The 17,124-nt window shown below is 71.0% G+C and overlaps 3 protein-coding genes across 3 annotated transcripts in view; 1 reads left to right on the forward strand and 2 right to left on the reverse strand.

Moving 5' to 3' along the window:
* Positions 1–66, reverse strand: part of DCAF8 (DDB1 and CUL4 associated factor 8) — a 16,684-nt gene extending 16,618 nt beyond the window's left edge. Inside the window, exon 1 of the mRNA XM_054182704.1 lies at positions 1–66. The gene's annotated coding sequence lies outside the window, so the exon portion shown is untranslated.
* Positions 67–2,205: 2,139 nt separating this feature from the next.
* PEX19 (peroxisomal biogenesis factor 19) lies at positions 2,206–8,378 on the reverse strand. The gene is made up of 8 exons (XM_054182705.1): positions 8,261–8,378; positions 7,148–7,246; positions 6,181–6,325; positions 4,692–4,777; positions 4,440–4,598; positions 4,132–4,308; positions 2,457–2,501; positions 2,206–2,364 (listed from the first exon to the last, which is right to left on the reverse strand). The coding sequence occupies exons 2-8, from the start codon at positions 7,235–7,237 to the stop codon at positions 2,302–2,304; spliced, it is 765 nt and encodes a 254-aa protein (XP_054038680.1). The 5' UTR covers positions 7,238–7,246; positions 8,261–8,378; the 3' UTR covers positions 2,206–2,301.
* Positions 8,379–9,532: 1,154 nt separating this feature from the next.
* On the forward strand, positions 9,533–16,948 carry LOC128901186 (Fc receptor-like protein 4). Its single transcript, XM_054183023.1, has 11 exons — positions 9,533–9,621; positions 10,749–10,769; positions 10,870–11,109; positions 11,838–12,104; positions 12,226–12,510; positions 13,443–13,712; positions 13,811–14,119; positions 14,230–14,316; positions 15,093–15,114; positions 15,223–15,323; positions 16,914–16,948. The coding sequence occupies exons 1-11, from the start codon at positions 9,537–9,539 to the stop codon at positions 16,946–16,948; spliced, it is 1,722 nt and encodes a 573-aa protein (XP_054038998.1). The 5' UTR covers positions 9,533–9,536.
* Positions 16,949–17,124: the final 176 nt, after the last annotated feature.

Below are 17,124 nucleotides of genomic sequence, written 5' to 3' on the forward strand. Positions count from 1 at the left end.
GGCTTCTCCTCCGCCACCGGCTGCGGGCCCAGCCGCCGCCATCTTTAGTGCGCCGCCTCCAGCCGGACGCTTTACGGCGCCGCTTTACGGCAGCGCCCGCCGCGCGACGCCGCGCGACAGCGCCACCGCCCCCCGCCCCCCCCCCCCCGCCGTCGCCATGGCAGCGGCGACCCCCGTGGCGTTGTAGGGTCGCCATGACGGGGGGGGTGGTCGTCACTGTTCCTCCTCAGCGTTCCCGTAGGCTCTCCTTGTGCCCCCCCCCCATGTTATTGTAGGGTCACTCGGCCCCCCCCATGTGTTATTGGGGGGTCACCCTGTGTGTCCCCCCCATTGGTATTGTAGGGTTGGGCCCCCCATGTTATTGTAGGGTCACTCTGTGTCCCCCCCCATGTTACTGTAGGGTCTCCTTGTCCCCCCGCCATGTTATTGTAGGGTCACCACGTGTGTCCCCCCCCCCATGTTATTGTGGGGTTGGGCCCCCCCATGTGTTATTGTGGGGTCACCCTGTGTGTGTCCCCCCCATTGTTATTGTAGGGTTGGGGCCCCCCCTGTTATTGTAGGGTCACTGTCTCCCCCCCCCATGTTATTCTGGGCTTTCCCTCCTGGCTCTTGGGGCGTGGGAGCTGTCGCCAGAGCCGCGGCCCTACCGGAAAATGCTTCACAGGCTGGCGCTGCGGAAGAGCCAGGAGGGAAAGCCGTGCCTCGTTGGAAAGCTCTTTGGCAGCCGCTCGCGTGGCCCCACAGCCCGTGGGGCTGCGGGCTTTCCGGCGGCCGTCAGCCTCAACGCAACCGGTGCCCACGTGGCGCCGACGCGCCAGCCTGCAAAGCATTTTCCGGTAGGGCCGCGGCTCTGGCGACAGCTCCCACGCCCCAAGAGCCAGGAGGGAAAGCCGTGCCTCGTTGGAAAGTTCTTTGGCAGCCGCTCGCGTGGCCCCACAGCCCATGGGGCTGCGGGCTTTCCACTGGCCGTCAGCCTCGGCAACACCGGCGCCCACGTGGTGCCGCCGCGCATGTCTACGAAGCATTTTCCGGTAGGGCCGCGGCTCTGGCGACAGCTCCCACGCCCCAAGAGCCAGGAGGGAAAGCCGTGCCTTGTTGGAAAGCTCTTTGGCAGCCGCTCGCGTGGCCCCACAGCCCGTGGGGCTGCGGGCTTTCCGACGGCCGTCAGCCTCAGCACCACCAGCGCCCACGTGGCGCCGCCGCGCCAGCCTGCGAAGCATTTTCCGGTAGGGCCGCGGCTCTGGCGACAGCTCCCACCCCTGAAGAGCCAGGAGCAAAAGCCGTGCCTCGTTGGAAAGTTCTTTGGCAGCCGCTCGCGTGGCCCCACAGCCCGTGGGGCTGCGGGCTTTCTGGTGGCCGTCAGCCTCGGCGCCACCGGCACCCAATTGGCGCCGCCGCGCCAGCCTGCGAAGCATTTTCCGGTAGGGCCGCGGCTCTGGCGACAGCTCCCACGCCCGAAGAGCCAGGAGGGAAAGCCGTGCCTCCTTGGAAAGCTCTTTGGCAGCCCCTCGCGTGGCCCCACAACGCGTGGGGGCTGCGGGCTTTCCGGCAGCCGTCAGCCTCGGCGCCACCGGCGCCCACGTGGTTCCGCCGCGCCAACCGGCGAAGGATTTTCCGGTAGGGCCGCGGCTCTGATGGCCGCCCTCACGTGGGCCGTCCCTCACGTGGGCGCCGGTGTCGCCGAGGCTGATGGCCACCGGAAAGCCCGCAGCCCCACAGGCTGTGGGGCCACGCGAGCGGCTGCCAAAGACCTTTCCAATGAGGCACGGCTTGGGCCCCCCCATGTGTTATTGTGGGGTCACCCTGTGTCCCCCCCCCCTTGTTATTGTAGGATTGGGGCTCCCCCTGTTATTGTAGGGTCTCCTTGTCCCCCCCCATGTTATTGTCGGGTCGCTCCGTGTCGTGTCCCCCCCCCCGCAGCGTTCTTTTAGGGTCTCCTTATCCCCCCACCCCGTGTCACTGAGGGTCTCACGTGCCCCCACCCCCTTACTTGGGCTCCCCCCCCGGTCACCGCAGGGTGTCCCCCCCCGTGTCCGTCCCCCCCCCATCTCACCGGCAGCCACTCCAGTCACCAACACCTTTATTGGGGACACCCCCGCGCCCCCATGGCCGGGGGGTCCCGGCACTCCCCACCGGCTCCCCCGGCCCCCCCCCTCCTTGGCGCGGGACGGCGCAGCTGCTGCGGCCTCATCCTCCTCCTCCTCCTCCTCCTCATGGCAGTGGGGGGTCGGCGGTGGGGGGGGGGGGTTCGTTAGCGGGTAACGAGGGGGGGGCCGCGGGCGCCCCGTCCCGCCGCCGGCGCTACATGAGGCGGCACTGCTCGCCGCCCGCCGCCCCCCCCAGCTCCAGGTTCAGGCCGGGGGGCTGCGGGGAGAGCATGAGCGGGGGCACCCCGGCACCCAGGGGGTGTCCCCAGTTGTGTGTGTCCCCCCCCCACCCCCCCCGGGTACACTCACCGACTCCCCCGCCAGCTCCTTGGGGGGGTGGCCCAGGTCCTGCAGCTGGGGGGGGAGACAGGGGGGTCAGGGTGGCATTGGGGGACAGTGGGGGGGTCAGGGTGGGATCGGGGGTCTGGGGGAGTCAGGGTGGTGGCACCGGAGGGGATTGGGGGGGTCAGGGTGGCACCAGGGGTCTGGGGGGGTCAGGGTGGCATTGGGGTATGAAAGGGGAGGGGGTCAAGGTGGCACCGGGGAGGGGGGGGGGGGTCAGGGTGGCATGATGGGTCTGGGGGCGTCAGGGTGGCATCAGGGGTCTGGGGGGGGTGGGAGTCAAGGTGGCACTGGGGAGCCCCGGGGGGTGTAGGTGGCACCCAGCATGTCAGGGTGGCGCCGGGGGGGTCAGGGTGGCACTGGGGGTCTGGGGGGGGGTCAAGGTGGCACCGGTGGGGTCAGGGTGGCACCGGGGGTCTGAGGGGGGGTCAAGGTGGCACTGGGGGGCCCTGGGGGGTGTGGGTGACACCCAGCATGTCAGGGTGGCACTGGGGGGGTCAGGGTGGCACTGGGGATCTGGGGGGGTCAAGGTGGCGCTCGGGGTTCAGGGTGGCACCTGCTGCGTCAGGGTGGCACTGGGGGTCTGGGGGGGTCAAGGTGGCATTGAGGGTCTGGGGGGGGGGGGTGTCAAGGTGGCTCCAGTGGGCTCAGGGTGGCGCCGGGGGTCTGAGGGGGGGTCAAGGTGGCACTGGGGGGCCCTGGGGGGTGTGGGTGGCACCCAGCATGTCAGGGTGGCCTTGGGGGGGTCAGGGTGGCATGGGGGTCTGGGGGGGGTCAAGGTGGCACTGGGGGTCTCGGGGGGGGGGGTCAAGGTGGCTCCAATGGGCTCAGGGTGGCACTGGGGATCTGGGGGGGTCAAGGTGGCACTGGAGGGGTCTGAGGGGGTCAAGACGGCATTGGGGGTCTGGGGGGGGTCAAGGTGGCACTCAGGGGGTCAGGGTGGCGCCGGGGGTCTGGGGGGGCCAAGGTGGCACTGGAGGGGTCTGAGGGGGTCAACATGGCACTGAGGGTCTGGGGGGGGTCAAGGTGGCACTCGGGGGGTCAGGGTGGCACCTGGTGTGTCAGGGTGGCACTGGCGGCCTTGGGGGTCAGGGTGGCACTAGGGGTCTGGGGGGGTCAAGGTGGCACTGGGGGTCTGGGGGGGTCTCAAGGTGGCTCCAGTGGGCTCAGGGTGGCACCGGGGGTCTGAGGGGGGGGGTCAGGGTGGCACTGGGGGTCTGGGGGGGTCAAGATGGCACTCAGGGGGTCAGGGTGGCACTGGGGATCTGGGGGGGTCAAGGTGGCACTGGTGGGGTCAGGGTGGCACCGGGGATCTGGGGGGGTCAAGGTGGCACCTGGTGTGTCAGGGTAGCACTTGGCGGCCTTGGGGGTCAGGGTGGCACTGGGGGTCTGGGGGGGTCAAGATGGCATTGGGGATCTGGGGGGGGGGGGGTCAAGGTGGCACCAGGGAGGTCAGGGTGGCACTGAGGCCTGGGGGGGGGGATCAAGGTGGCACCGGTGCGTCAAGGTGGCAGTAGGGATCTGGGGGGGGGTCACTGTGGTACCAGGGTGGGTCAGGGTGGTACCAGGGGGTGTCAGGGTGACACTGCGGGGCTCCCTGTCCCGTGTGTCCCGTCCCGTGTCGTCCCCCCCCCCGCCGTACCTGCTGCATGAGGTCGAGGAGGGTCTCGAAGCGCGCCCGCCGCTCCTCCTCGCCCTCGCCCGGCCTCTCGCCCTCCAGCTGCCGGCAGATGCGGCCCATGACGCCGTGCTGCGCCCGGTACCGCTCGTACTGCTCCGCCGGCAGCGCCTGCCCGTGCCGCCGCAGCCACTCCGGGTACTGCCGGGGAAGCCGAAACGGGGAGGGGGGAAACGGGGACAACACGCACGGGGGGGGTCACACCAGCACCGCCATGCCGACCCCCCTCAAACTCCGTGCTGGCCCCCCCCCCCCCCCGCCCCGCTCCAAACCTTCTCGGTGATCTCCTTGAGCGAGGGGTAGAGCACGTCCTTGGAGAGCAGGCTCTGCATGATGCTGCGCATGACGGGCAGGACGCCGCCGTCGTCGCCCTCCTCCAGCCCCAGCCCCTCCAGCGCCTTCGCCAGCTCCTCTTCCGAGGCCGAAGAGCTCTGCAAGGACGAGGACGCCGTCAGGGGCAGGGGGACACCTCACCCCACCCCAAACGCCGGGGCTGACGGCGGGGAGGGGGGACACGGCCGTACCTGCAGGTCGGTGGCGTTCTTGGCCAAGCCGCTCAGCGTCTCCTTCAGGCAGGAGGTGAATTCCTGCTGCGACGCCGCGTCGCCGCCTGCGGGGAGATCGCCGCTGGGTGGGTGGGGGGGACGCGGGGAGACGCCGGGCACCCCGGGGACACCCCACTGGGCAAAGGTCGGGGTCGCGTCTCGGGGACCCCGCTCCTAAACTGGGGTGGCCGGGGACCCGCGGGAGCTGGGTGTCCCCCAAATCTTCCCAGCCCCTCTCCACCGCGGTGCCAGACGGGGGCACGCGGGGAGCCCCCGCGGCCGAACCGAGAGCACCCGGTGCCCCCAAGCCCCCGTCCACCCCAATGAGCCCCCCCAGCCCCACTGCACCCCATAACCCCCAGCCCCACTGCACCCCCTGACCCCTGGGCCCCCTGCACCCCCAATGACCCCCCAACCCCACTGCACCCCCAAATAACTGCACCCCAATGACCCCCAGCCCCACTGCACCCCAATGACCCCCTGACCCCACTGCACCCCAATGACGCCCCCCCAGCCCCACTGCACCCCCAAATCACTGCACCCCAATAAGTCCCAGCCCCACTGCACCCCAATGACCCCCTGACCCCACTGCACCCCAATGACGCCCCCCCAGCCCCACTGCACCCCCAAATAACTGCACCCCAATGACCCCCAGCCCCACTGCACCCCAGTGACCCCCCAGCCCCGCTGCACCCCCAAATAACTGCACCCCAATGACTCCCAGCCCCACTGCACCCCAATAAGTCCCAGCCCCACTGCACCCCAATGACGCCCCCCCAGCCCCACTGCACCCCAATGACCCCCAGCCCCACTGCACCCCAGTGACCCCCCAGCCCCACTGCACCCCCAAATAACTGCACCCCAATGACCCCCAGCCCCACTGCACCCCAGTGACCCCCCAGCCCCACTGCACCCCTGAATAACTGCACCCCAATGACCCCCAGCCCCATTGCACCCCAATAAGTCCCAGCCCCACTGCACCCCAATGACGCCCCCCCAGCCCCACTGCACCCCAAAGACCCCCTGACCCCATTGCACCCCAATGACCCCCAGCCCCACTGCACCCCCAAATAACTGCACCCCAATGACCCCCAGCCCCACTGCACTCCAATGACCCCCCCGACCCCACTGCACCCCAATGACGCCCCCCCAGCCCCACCACGCTCCAATGACCCCCAGCCCCACCACACCCCAAATAATTGCACCCCAGTGACCCCCAGGCCCCCCCTCCCACCCCTTGCTCTCCCACAACCTCTGTGTCCCGGCTGCCGGCACCAATCCGGGCTCCGGCACCCTCCCGGCACGCCAACGTCTCACCGGGCCGCGACACCCCGGTATCGGCGAGGGAGGTGGGGGGGCGGGGGCATGGCGGCCACCTTTCGCCGCCTTCCTTCACACCCCATGGCGGTGCCGGGGGGGGGGGGAGAAAAGGGGAGCGTGGGGGGGGTGCTGCCGGCCCCCCACTCACCCACTCTGCCGGCTGCTTCCGAGAGCTTCTGGAACTGCTCCACCAAGTGGGGCTCCTCCCGCGCCAGCTCCTGCATGGCCTGCTCGAACTCGGCCGCCGCCTGCGCCGCCAGCTCCCCCTCGAAGAGCTCCTGGAAGAACTTCTCCTGCGAGGCGAAGAGGGAGGCCTGGGGAGAGGGGGACGGTCACCCCCGCACCCCAAGGGCCGGCCACTCCAAGGTCCGGGATCCCCAAAACCTGGGACCCCCAAGCGGCTGGGAGACCCAAGGTCCAGGACGCCAAGATCTGAGACCCTCAGGGCTGGGACCCCCAAGATCTGGGACCCCAAGGGCCCAGGACCCCAAAACCTGGGACCCCGAGACCTGGGACCCCCCAAGATCTGGGACCCCAAGGGCCCAGGACCCCAAAACCTGGGATCCCGAGACCTGGGACCCCCCAAGATCTGGGACCCCAAGGGCCCGGGACCCCAAAACCTGGGACCCCCATGGGGCTGGGACCCCGAGACCTGGGACCCCCCAAGATCTGGGACCCCAAGGGCCCAGGACCCCAAAACCTGGGACCCCCATGGGGCTGGGACCCCGAGATCTGGGACCCCCCAAGATCTGGGACCCCAAGGGCCCAGGACCCCAAAACCTGGGACCCCCATGGGGCTGGGACCCTTAAAGCTGGGACCACCTAAGAGGCTGGGACCCCAGGGACTGTGACCCTGAGATCTGGGACCCCGAGGGGCCGGGACCCCCAAAACCCGCAACCCTCAAGGGGCTGAGATCCCACGAACTGTGACCCCCCCCCAAGATCTGGGACCCTGAGATTTGGGCCCCCCCAAGGGACTGGGACCCCGAGATCTGGGACCCCCTGGGATGGGACCCCAAGAGCTTGGACCCCAAGGGTCCAAGACCCCAAAACCTAGGACCCCCCCCGGGCTGGGGGGGGTGAGGGGGGGTGGGCACAGTCCGGCATCGTCCCACCTTGGCGGCGGCGCTGGGCGAGGGCTGGGCCCCCGAGGGGGGTGCTGGCGGCTGGGGGGGGGGCGGCGGGTCTGGCCTTCTCGAAGTCATCCAGGGCACCTGGGGAAGGGACGGGGGGAGGGACACGGGCCGGGGGGACACCCCCGGGCACCCCCGTACCAGGGACACCCCCTCCTTGTTCCCCCCCAAAGTAACTCCCTGCGCTCCAGAGACCCTCCCCCTCGCTGCCCCCCCCCCCCACGGACCCCGACGCTTACCCAGCCCTGGGGGCCCTGTCCTGACACCCCCCGCCCCAATAACCGCACCCCATAACCCCCAGCCCCACTGCACCCCAATGACCCCCCCAGCCCCACTGCACCCCATAACCCCCCCAGCCCCACCGCACCCCAACGACCCCCCCCAGCCCCCCGCATCTCCAATGACCCCCCGACCCCATTGCACCCCAATGGCCCCCCAGCCCCACTGCACCCCAATGACACCCCCAGCCCCACTGCACCCCATAACCCCCCCAGCCCCACTGCACCCCAATGACACCCCCAGTCCCACTGCACCCCATAACCTCCCCAATGACCCCCCCCAGCCCCCCGCATCTCCAATGACCCCCCGACCCCATTGCACCCCTATGGCCCCCCAGCCCCACTGCACCCCATAACCCCCAGCCCCACTGCAGTCCAATGACCCCCCCAGCCCCACTGCACCCCATAACCCCCCCAGCCCCACTGCACCCCAACGACCCCCCCCAGCCCCCCGCATCTCCAATGACCCCCCGACCCCATTGCACCCCAATGACCCCCCCCAGCCCCACCGCGCCCCAATGACCCCCAGCCCCACTGCACCCCCACTGACTGCACCCCAATAACCCCTCGATCCCATTACACCCCCCATAACCCCCAGCCCCCACAGCACCCCAATGACCCCCCCCAGCCCCACTGCACCACCGGCCCCCCCAATGACCCCCCAGCCCCACTGCACCCCCCCCAGCCCTATTGCACCCCCACTAACTGCACCCCAATAACCCCCCGACCCCATTCCAGCCCCATAACCCCCAGCCCCCCCGCACCCAAAGACCCCCCGACCCCATTCCCCCTCTATGGCCCCCCCGGCCCCGCTCACTGTCGAGCAGCTCCTCCAGCTCCGGATCGGGGCCCGGGCCCGGCTCCGCCGCCATCTTGGCGCCGGGGGCGGGAGGGGGGGGGGCGGGACCGCCGAGCCCCCGCCCCGGACGAGGCCACGCCTCCTATTAGACCTCACCTCCTATTAGGCCACGCCCCTATCGATGCCGTGCCCCGCCGAGGCCACGCCCCCACCTAGACCACGCCCCCGCCGAGGCCACGCCTCGTTGCGCTCGCCCCGCCGAGGCCACGCCCCCGCATAGGCCACGCCCCCTCCCCGCGGGAGCCCCGCCCCTCGCGGCGCCGTTCCGCCGTGCGTCCGCCAGGGGGCGCTGCAGGGCAGGGGAGGGGGGGCGAGACCGGGAACGGCGGCGGCACCGGGGGTCCCGGAGCCTGGGGGCGGAAGGGGGGGGGGGGGGGGGAGCAAGGTTTTGGGGTCCCGAACCCTCGGGGTCCCACATCTCGGGGTCCCATTCCCTGGGGTCCGAGTTCTTTGTGTCTCAGTCCCTTGGGGGGGTCCCAGGTTTTGGGGTCCCGGACCCTCGGGTTCCCAGATCTTGGGGTTCTCGGCCCCTGGGGTCCCAGCCCAGGTGGTCCCAGCCCCTGGGGTCCCAGCCCTCTGGGTCCCAATCCCCCAAGGTCTCTGCCCCTCCGTGTCCCAGCCCTCCAGGTCCCAGTTCTTGGGGGACCCAGCCCACGGCAACCCAGTTTATGGGGTCCCAGCCCCTTGGGGGGGGGTCCCAGATCTTGGGGGTCCCAGCCCTCAGTGTCCCATATCTCGGGATCACAGCCCCTTGGTTGTTCCCAGCTCAGGTGGTCCCAGACCCTCGGAGTCCCACATCTCAGGGTCACAGTCCCCAGGGTCCCAGCTCTCAGGGTCCCAACTCCTTGGGGGTCCTAGGTTTTGGGGTCCCGGACCCTTGGGGTCCTAGATCTTGGGGTCACGGTCACTGGGGTCCAGCTCTAGGGATCGCAGACCTTGGGGGTCCCAGCTCCTCAGGGCCCCAGATCTTGGGGTGACACTCTCTGGGCGTCCCAGCCCTTGGGGGTCTCAGCCCCTCGGGGTCCCAGCTCTCGGGGTCCCAGCCCCTCAGGGGTGCAGGACACCCGTGGGGCTGCTCATGCCCCATGTCCTTGGAGGGTCCCTGGGGCGTCTCCCCACCCCGGCCTGCCCCTCCTCAGGGCCTGTCCCACCCCTGCCACTGTCCCCCCCCACCGCCCCGGGGCCAGGGCAAAGCCCTGGGGACACGGAAGTCACTTCCTTCCCCTTTCCCCAAATGGCTGCTATGCAAAGGGCAGGTGGCCCCGCCAGCACACGACAGAGTCACAGAATGGCCGGGACCACGGCGCTGCTCCTCTGGGGTGAGTGCCCGGCCGCGGGCCACTGGGACGGGCAGGGGACCTGACGCCACGGGGACGGGCGCCCGGACCCCTCTCTGCTTTGAGGTTGGGGCAGAGCCCGGTGGCATCTGCTGGCCCACGGGGAGGGAGGGAGCGGGGGGGTGGCCGCGGGGTCGCCCCGAGGCCCCGAACACCAACAGAGCCACCCTGGGGGCTTGTAACCCCTGGCTGTGGGCTGGGGTGGCCGTGGGGATGGGGATGTGGGGATGGGGACGTGGGGACGAGGATGGGGTGAGGGGGAGGTCGGAAGGGGATGTGGGGACAAGGGTGTGGGGTTGGGGACACAGGGATGAGGATCTGGGGATGGGCATGTGGGCAAGGGGATGTGGGGACGAGGACGTGGGGATGGGGATGTGGGGAAGAGCATGTGGGGACGGGGACGTGGGGACAAGGATCTGGGGATGGGGACGTGGGGACAAAGATCTGGGGATGGGGCCGTGGGGACGAGGACATGGGGATGGGGATGTGGGGAAGAGCATGTGGGGACGGGGACGTGAGGACGGGGACGTGGGGACAAGGATCTGGGGATGGGGCCGTGGGGCCGGGGATGTGGGGTTGGGCACATGGCAACGATGGGGACGCGGGGACGGAGACGTGGGGCTCTGGGGACAGGCACTGCAGGGATGGCCTTGTGGGGACTGACGCCATGGGGCTGGGGCGGCTGCGGGGCCGGGGACATGGGGATGGGGCCACGGGGCCGGGGCTGTGGGGACGGGGCCATGGGGCCAAGCACTGCGCAGACGGGGCCATGGGGGCAGGTGCCATGGGGCTGGGACCGTGGGGGGCCAGGGGCGTCGGGGTGTGGGGCTGGTAGCCGTGGGGCCGGCGGAGGCGTCCCTGCGCCACCTGGGGTGGCTGCGGTGTCCCCCGAGCCCTGCGCCACCCGGGGTGGCTGTCACGCGTGCGGGCTGTGGGCGGCCCTGACGCAGCCGTGTCCCCCGGGGACTGTCCCCAACGCCCTTTCCCATGGCGGCGGCGTCCCCGCGGGGGTGGCTTGGGGACAGCCCCTGCAGCCCGTCCCCCGCGTAACGGCGGCCCCGCGGCGGCAGCCCCCACCCGGCCCCTCTCCCTTTCTCCCCCCGCCCCAGCCCAAGCCTTCGGCCTCGCCGGTGAGTCCTCGCTGCCGCTCCTGGCCCCGCTGGCCCCACACGCCACCCCCCCCCGGCCCCGGTGGCCCCAGCAGGCTGGTGGCCACTTGTCACCCTGCAGGAGCCCATCTCAGCCAGCTCACATCGGACCCTCCCTGGACGCCGGTGTTCTCGAATGAGTGGGTGACACTGACCTGCCGGGGCTCCGGAGCGCCCAATGTCACCCGCTGGTCCCTCAACGGGCAGCTCTGGGTGACGGGAAGCGACCGCATCCACGTCTCCCGAGACCACCGCGGGACCCACCGGTGCCACGGCCCCGGCGCCGAGCCCAGCCCCCCCGTCACCCTGAGCTTCTCAAATGGTGAGGGGCCGGGGTGGGTGCCCCCACCCTGGCACCCATGGGTGCCCCGAGGACATGGGGGGGGAGGGGGAGGTCTGATCCACAGCCTTGCGCCCCTCCTGGGGTGGGAGCCCGGCCCCGAGCACACCAGTGCATCCCAGTGCACACCAGTGCATCCCTGTGCCTCACTGGGTGCGTCCCAGTGCATCCCAGTGCACACCAGTGCATCCCTGTGCCTCACTGGGTGTGTCCCAGTGCATCCCAGTGCACACCAGTGCATCCCTCGTGCATCGCTGGGTGCATCCTAGTACACACGGCTGCATCCCCGTGCACACCAGTGCATCCCAGTGCATCCCTGTGCATCACTGGGTGCATCCCAGTGCATCCCAGTGCACACCAGTGCATCCCTCGTGCATTGCTGGGTGTATCCTAGTACACACGGCTGCATCCCCGTGCACACCAGTGCATCCCAGTGCACACCAGTGCATTCCTGTGTATCACTGGGTGCATCCCAGTGCATCCCAGTGCACACCAGTGCATCCCTCATGCATCGCTGGGTGCATCCTAGTACACACGGCTGCATCCCCACGCACACCAGTGCATCCCAGTGCACACCAGTGCATCCCCGTGCATCACCGGGTGCATCCCTCATGCACACGGCTGCATCCCCGTGCACACCAGTGCATCCCAGTGCACACCAGTGCCTCCTCGCGCCTCACCAGCCCCCCCCCCCCGGCCCCCTCTCGCAGACTGGCTGGTGCTGCAGGCGCCGGCGCAGGCGCTGCTGGAAGGGGACGAGCTGCGGCTGCGCTGCCGGGCCTGGGACGACGCCAAGATCCGACGGGTCCAGTTCTTCCATGAGCAGGAGGCGCTGGGAGGGGGCACCGGGGGGGGCGAACTGCTCCTGTCCCCCCTGCAGCCGCACCACCGCGGGCGCTACCGCTGCCAGGCCAAGGTCCACTACTACTTGGGGTGGCACGACGAGAAATCGGCACCGGTGACGGTGGCGGTGCAAGGTGACACCCCCATCCCCCTGCACCCCGACACCCACCCAGACCCTCACCCCCCCCATCCCGCCCGGAGTTCGGGGTCACCGCGTGTGTCGTCGTCCCCCCACCACCACCGTCTCCTTCCCAGAGCTCTTTTCCGTGCCGGAGCTGCGCCTGGAGGGCCCGGCCGAGCTCCCCGAGGGAGACCCCCTGGCCCTGGGGTGTCACAGCACCCCCAACCCCCTGCGGCCCCCCACCCACCTCCAGCACCTCTTCTACCGGGACGGGGTGGTGGTGGGGGGACCCCAGGCCTCCCCCCAACTCCGGCTGCCGGCCGCCGAGCTGGCGCATTCCGGCAGCTACTCCTGCGAGGTGCGGACGGAGAAGGGCAGCGTGCGGAAACGCAGCGCCCCGCTCGCCCTCGTCATGCGCAGTGAGTCGGCGGGAGGGGACGGGGATGGGACGGGTCCCCGCAGCCCTCCCCAGGTCCCCCCAGCCCTCCCTGCCTCCTCCTGTCCCTTCCTTGGTTCCCTTCACCCCACCCCGGCTCCCCCATCCCACCCCGGCTCCTTCTGTCCCTCCCCGGGCCCCCCCATCCCTTTCCAGATTCCTCTGTCATTCCCCAGGTCCCCCCATCCCTTCCCAGGTCCCTCCATCATTCCCTGGGTCCTTCCATCCCTTCCCAGGGCCCTCTGTCATTCCCCGGGTCCCTCTACCCCTTCCCAGGTCCCTCCATCCTTCCCTAGGTCTCCCCATCCCTTCCCAGGTCCTTCCATCCTTCCCTGGGGTCCCTCCATCCCTTCCCAGGTCCCTCCGTCCTTCCCCAGGTCCCTCCGTCCTTCCCCAGATCCCTCCATCCTTCCCTGGGGTCCCTCCATCCCTTCCCAGGTCCCTCCATCCCTCCCTGGGTCCCCCCATCCCTCTCTGGGTCCCCCCAACCCTGCCTGAGTCCCCTCACCTCTCCCTGGGGTCCCCTCATCCCTCCCTGTCCCCGCCTCATCCTTCTCTGGGTCCCCTCATCCCTCCCCACGTCCCTCCATCCCTCCCCTGGGTCCCCGCATCCCTCCTCGGGTCCCCGCATCCCTCCCAGTCCCCCCCCATCCTTCTCTGGGTCCCCTCATCCCTCCCCACGTCCCTCCATCCCTCCCCAGGTCCCCGCATCCCTTCCTGGCATCCCCTCATCCCTCCCAGTCCCCCCCTCATCCTTCTCTGGGTCCCCTCACCTCTCCCTGGGTCCCCTCATCCCTCCCCACGTCCCTCCATCCCTCCCTGGGTCCCCTCCATCCCTCCCCGGGTCCCCCCGTCCCTCCCCAGGGTCCCCCCGTCCCTCCCTGTCCCCTGTCCCTTCCCGTCTCCTCCCCGCAGGGGTCCCGGTCTCGGGGGTGACCCTGACAGCGCAGCCCCCCACGGGGCAAGTGGCCGAGGGCGACTGGCTGGTGCTGCTCTGCTCGGTGGCCACCGGGACGGGGCCCCTCTCCTTCTCCTGGCACCGGCAGGGCTCGCCCGCGCCGCTGGCCACTGGCCCCCGCTACGAGCTCCGGCCCGCCCAGCAGCGGGACAGTGGCCACTACCACTGCACGGCCACCAACGGCGACTCCGCGGCCAACAGCTCCTCGCTGGGGGTCACCGTCCTGGGTGAGCGGGACCCTCGGGCTTGGGGTGGCTGCCAGCATCCCCCCCACCCCACACCGGGGGATGGCCACCGCACTGACCCCGCCACCGTCCCTCCCTAGTGCCGGTGGCCGGTGTCACCATCGCGATGGCGAGGAAGGAGCCCCGGGTGGCGGCGGGCGAGCCCCTCAACCTGAGCTGCTCGGTGCGGGCGGGCACGGAGCCGGTGGCCTTCACCTGGCTGCGGGACGGGCGGGAGCTGGGCCGGGGACCCGTCCTGGCCTTGGGGCCCGTGGGGCCGGCTCACGCCGGGACCTACAAGTGCTTGGCCACCAACCGCCTGGGCTCCCAGCGCGTCTTCCAGGCGCTCAGCCCCGCGCTGGCCCTGGCGGTGACGCAACCCGGCTGGGGACAACGGCAGCAGGGCACAGGTGGGGCTGGCGTTAGCCCTCCCCTCCCACCGTGAAGGGGGGGTCCCCCCCCCACCTCCAACCCCACCGAGGTCGGGGCTGACCCCAACTTGTCCCCTCTCTGTCCCCAGCCGTGGCCGCGGGGCTCGGCGCATCCCTCCTGCTGCTGCTGCTGCTGCTGGGGGCCGCCGTGGGCTGGCAACTCCGGCGCCGCGCAGGTGGGTCACCCACACCGGGGGGGGGATGGTCCCGGGTGGGGGTCAAAGCCCCCCGTGTTGGCTGCGGGGGGGGGGGAATGGGGCTGCACGCCACATCTTGGCTGGGGCTGAGGCTGGGGTCCGGGGGGGTCCGGGGGTATGTGTGACCCCCCCCCAGGGGTGCAGGGCTGAGCCCTGGGGTCCTTGACTTGGGGTCCTGGGGGTCCCGGGGTGTCCCATGTCCCCCCCCGGGGGTGCAGGGCTGAGCCCTGGGGTCCGCCTTGGGGTCCTGGGGGGTCCCGGGGTGTCCCATCCCCCCCGGGGCTGCAGGGCTGAGCCCTGAGGTCCTTGACTTGGGGTCCTGGGGGGTCCCGGGGTGTCCCATCCCCCCCCGGGGGTGCAGGGCTGAGCCCTGGTGTCCTTGACTTGGGGTCCGGGGGGTCCCGGAGTGTCTCGTGTCCCCCCCGGGGGTGCAGGGCCGAGCCCTGGGGTCCTTGCCTTGGGGTCCTGGGGGGTCTGGGTGTACCCTGGGGGGGTCTCCCTGCTTGCCGCCCGTGTCCCCCTGTCTCTGGTGCCACCCGCTTGGGGTCCTGGGGTGCCCCCCCCCCTCCTGGATGCGCAGGGCTGAACCCCAGGTCCTTTGGCTCAGCGTCCCAGGGGGGTCCCGGGGGGGGGGGGGGTGTCTCAGGGGTCCCAGGTCTTTTGGCTCAGGGTCCCGGGGGGGAGTCACGAGGGTCCCTCGACCTGTCACCCCGGGTGACACCTCGCTTCCCCCCCCGCCCCCCCTTGCCTTGCAGCCGCCAGGAAGAGCCGGGGCAGGTGAGTTGGGGGGGGGCTCCGACCACGAAGCCCCTTTCTCCGTGCGCTGGATAAGAGCCCCCCCCCCCCCCCCCCGCCGCCCCAGTCTGCCCCCCTTTGTCCCCACAGGGACCCCACGCCCCCCCCGGAGCCGCAGGGTCGCCCACCGGAGCCCCCCGCCCCCCCCGAGGCCGGGGAGGTGCTGTACGCCCAGGTGGTGGTCACCGGGGGTGAGTACGGGGGGTCGGGGGGGGGGGATTATGACACACGCCACCCACGCGTGTCACCGTCCCCAGCCCCGGTCCCCAAAGCAGCTTCTCTTCCAGGGCCCCCCCCGGGGTCCCCCCGCCCCGCGCCCCCCCCCGATGTCACCTACGCGGTGCTGCCGGGACCCCACGCGCGGCGGCGGCTCCCGAGCGACACCTACGAGAACGTCCCGTGACACCGGGGGGGGGGGGGGGGCACTGGGGACACCCCCTCTGCGCTCCTGCGTGTGTGTGTCCCCCCCCCCGCCCCGGGTAACCACCCCCCGACGGCTCCCGCGGGGCCCGATCCGGGCGGGCAGCGCCCAGCGCGGGGGGGGCGGGGTCCCGGCGTTTGGGGGGGGTCCAGGGCTACACAGGGCGGCCAGTGCCCCCCGTTCCCCCTCCCAGTGCCCCCAGTACTCCCGTTTCCTCTCCCAGTGCCCCCAGCGCCCCCCATTCCCCTCCCAGTGCTCCCCAGTCCCCCTCCCAGTCTTCCCAGTGCTCCCCCGTTCCTCTCCCAGTGCCCCCAGTACTCCCCATCCCCCCTCCCAGTGCCCCCCACTTCCCCTTCCACTCTCCCCAGTGCTCCCCAGTCCCCCTCCCAGTCTTCCCAGTATTCCCTGTTTCCCCTCCCAGTGCCCCCAGTACTCTCGGTTTCCCACCCCAGTGCCCCCCATTCCCCCTCCCAGTGCCCCCCACTTCCCCTTCCACTCTCCCCAGTGCTCCCCAGTCCCCCTCCCAGTCTTCCCAGTCCCCCTCCCAGTCTTCCCAGTATTCCCTGTTTCCCCTCCCAGTGCCCCCAGTACTCTCGGTTTCCCACCCCAGTGCCCCCCATTCCCCCTCCCAGTTTTCCCAGTGGCCCCGTTTCCTCTCCCAGCACTCCCCAGTGCCAGTCCCCTGCCCAGTGCCCCCAGTGCTCCCTGTTTCCTCTCCCAGTGCCCCCCCTTCCCCCTCCCAGTCTTCCCAGTGCCCCGTTTCCTCTCCCAGCACTCCCCAGTCGCCCTCCCAGTGCCCCCCTTCCCCCTCCCAGTGCCCCCCGTTTCCCCCCACCAGCACTCCCCCGTCCCCCCCATTTCCCCTCCCAGTGCTCCCACCCAGCTCCCCCCACCCCAGGGCTCTCCCCCCCCCCGCCCTGCTGGGCCCCCCCCAAGCTCGGGAGGCTCAAAAGGGCCCCCAAAAAAGGGCTCTGTGGGGCCGGGGGGGGGGGGGTTGTGGGGGGTGACCCAGGAGCCGTTTCCGTGGTATTGGCCCCAAAATGCAGCTTTTTGGTTAAACGTGGAAATGGTGGTTTTCTCTCCTGGGAGCGTCTCCTCCGCCCAAGAGAGAGGTGGCAGCTGCCACCGGGAGCTGGGGCCACTGTCCCCTGTCGTGTCCCCATCCCCAGCAGATGGTGCCACCGTCCCTGGGCGGGGGGGGGGGGTGTCCCCCCGTGACAGCCGGTGCCACCGTCCCCAGCCCCAGGGGTGTCCCCGTTCCCAGGGGTGTCCCTGTCCCCAAGGGCTCCATCCCCATCAGCTGGTACCACTGTCCCCCGGTGGGGTCCCTGTGACAGCCGGTGCCACCGTCCCCCATCAGATGGTGCCACCATCCCCGGGGGGGGGGCCCTGTGACAACTGGTGCCACCGTCCCCCAGTCCCAGGGGTGTCCCTGTCCCCAGGGGTGTCCCCAGTCCCAGGGGCTCCGTCCCCATCAGATGGTGCCACCATCCCTGGGGGGGGGGGGGGGGGGGGGTGAGGGAGGTCCCTGTGACGGTGCCACTGTCCCTGGGGGCGGGGGGGGGTTTGGC

The sequence above is a fragment of the Rissa tridactyla genome, chromosome 23 (assembly GCF_028500815.1).
Source record: "Rissa tridactyla isolate bRisTri1 chromosome 23, bRisTri1.patW.cur.20221130, whole genome shotgun sequence".
Classification (NCBI taxonomy): Eukaryota; Metazoa; Chordata; class Aves; order Charadriiformes; family Laridae; genus Rissa; species Rissa tridactyla.

Bases quoted from the DNA above. Each gene is read 5' to 3' on its own strand.
- PEX19 (XM_054182705.1), bottom strand. From the start codon at position 7,237: ATGACTTCGAGAAGGCCAGACCCGCCGCCCCCCCCCCAGCCGCCAGCA. The intron at 4,778-6,180 runs GTGAGTGGGGGG...ATCTCCCCGCAG, and splicing joins GGAAGCAGCCGGCAGAGTGG to GCGGCGACGCGGCGTCGCAG. The intron at 4,599-4,691 runs GTACGGCCGTGT...TCGTCCTTGCAG, and splicing joins AGAACGCCACCGACCTGCAG to AGCTCTTCGGCCTCGGAAGA.
- LOC128901186 (XM_054183023.1), top strand. From the start codon at position 9,537: ATGGCTGCTATGCAAAGGGCAGGTGGCCCCGCCAGCACACGACAGAGT. The intron at 14,120-14,229 runs GTGGGGCTGGCG...CTCTGTCCCCAG, and splicing joins ACAACGGCAGCAGGGCACAG to CCGTGGCCGCGGGGCTCGGC. The intron at 14,317-15,092 runs GTGGGTCACCCA...CTTGCCTTGCAG, and splicing joins GCAACTCCGGCGCCGCGCAG to CCGCCAGGAAGAGCCGGGGC.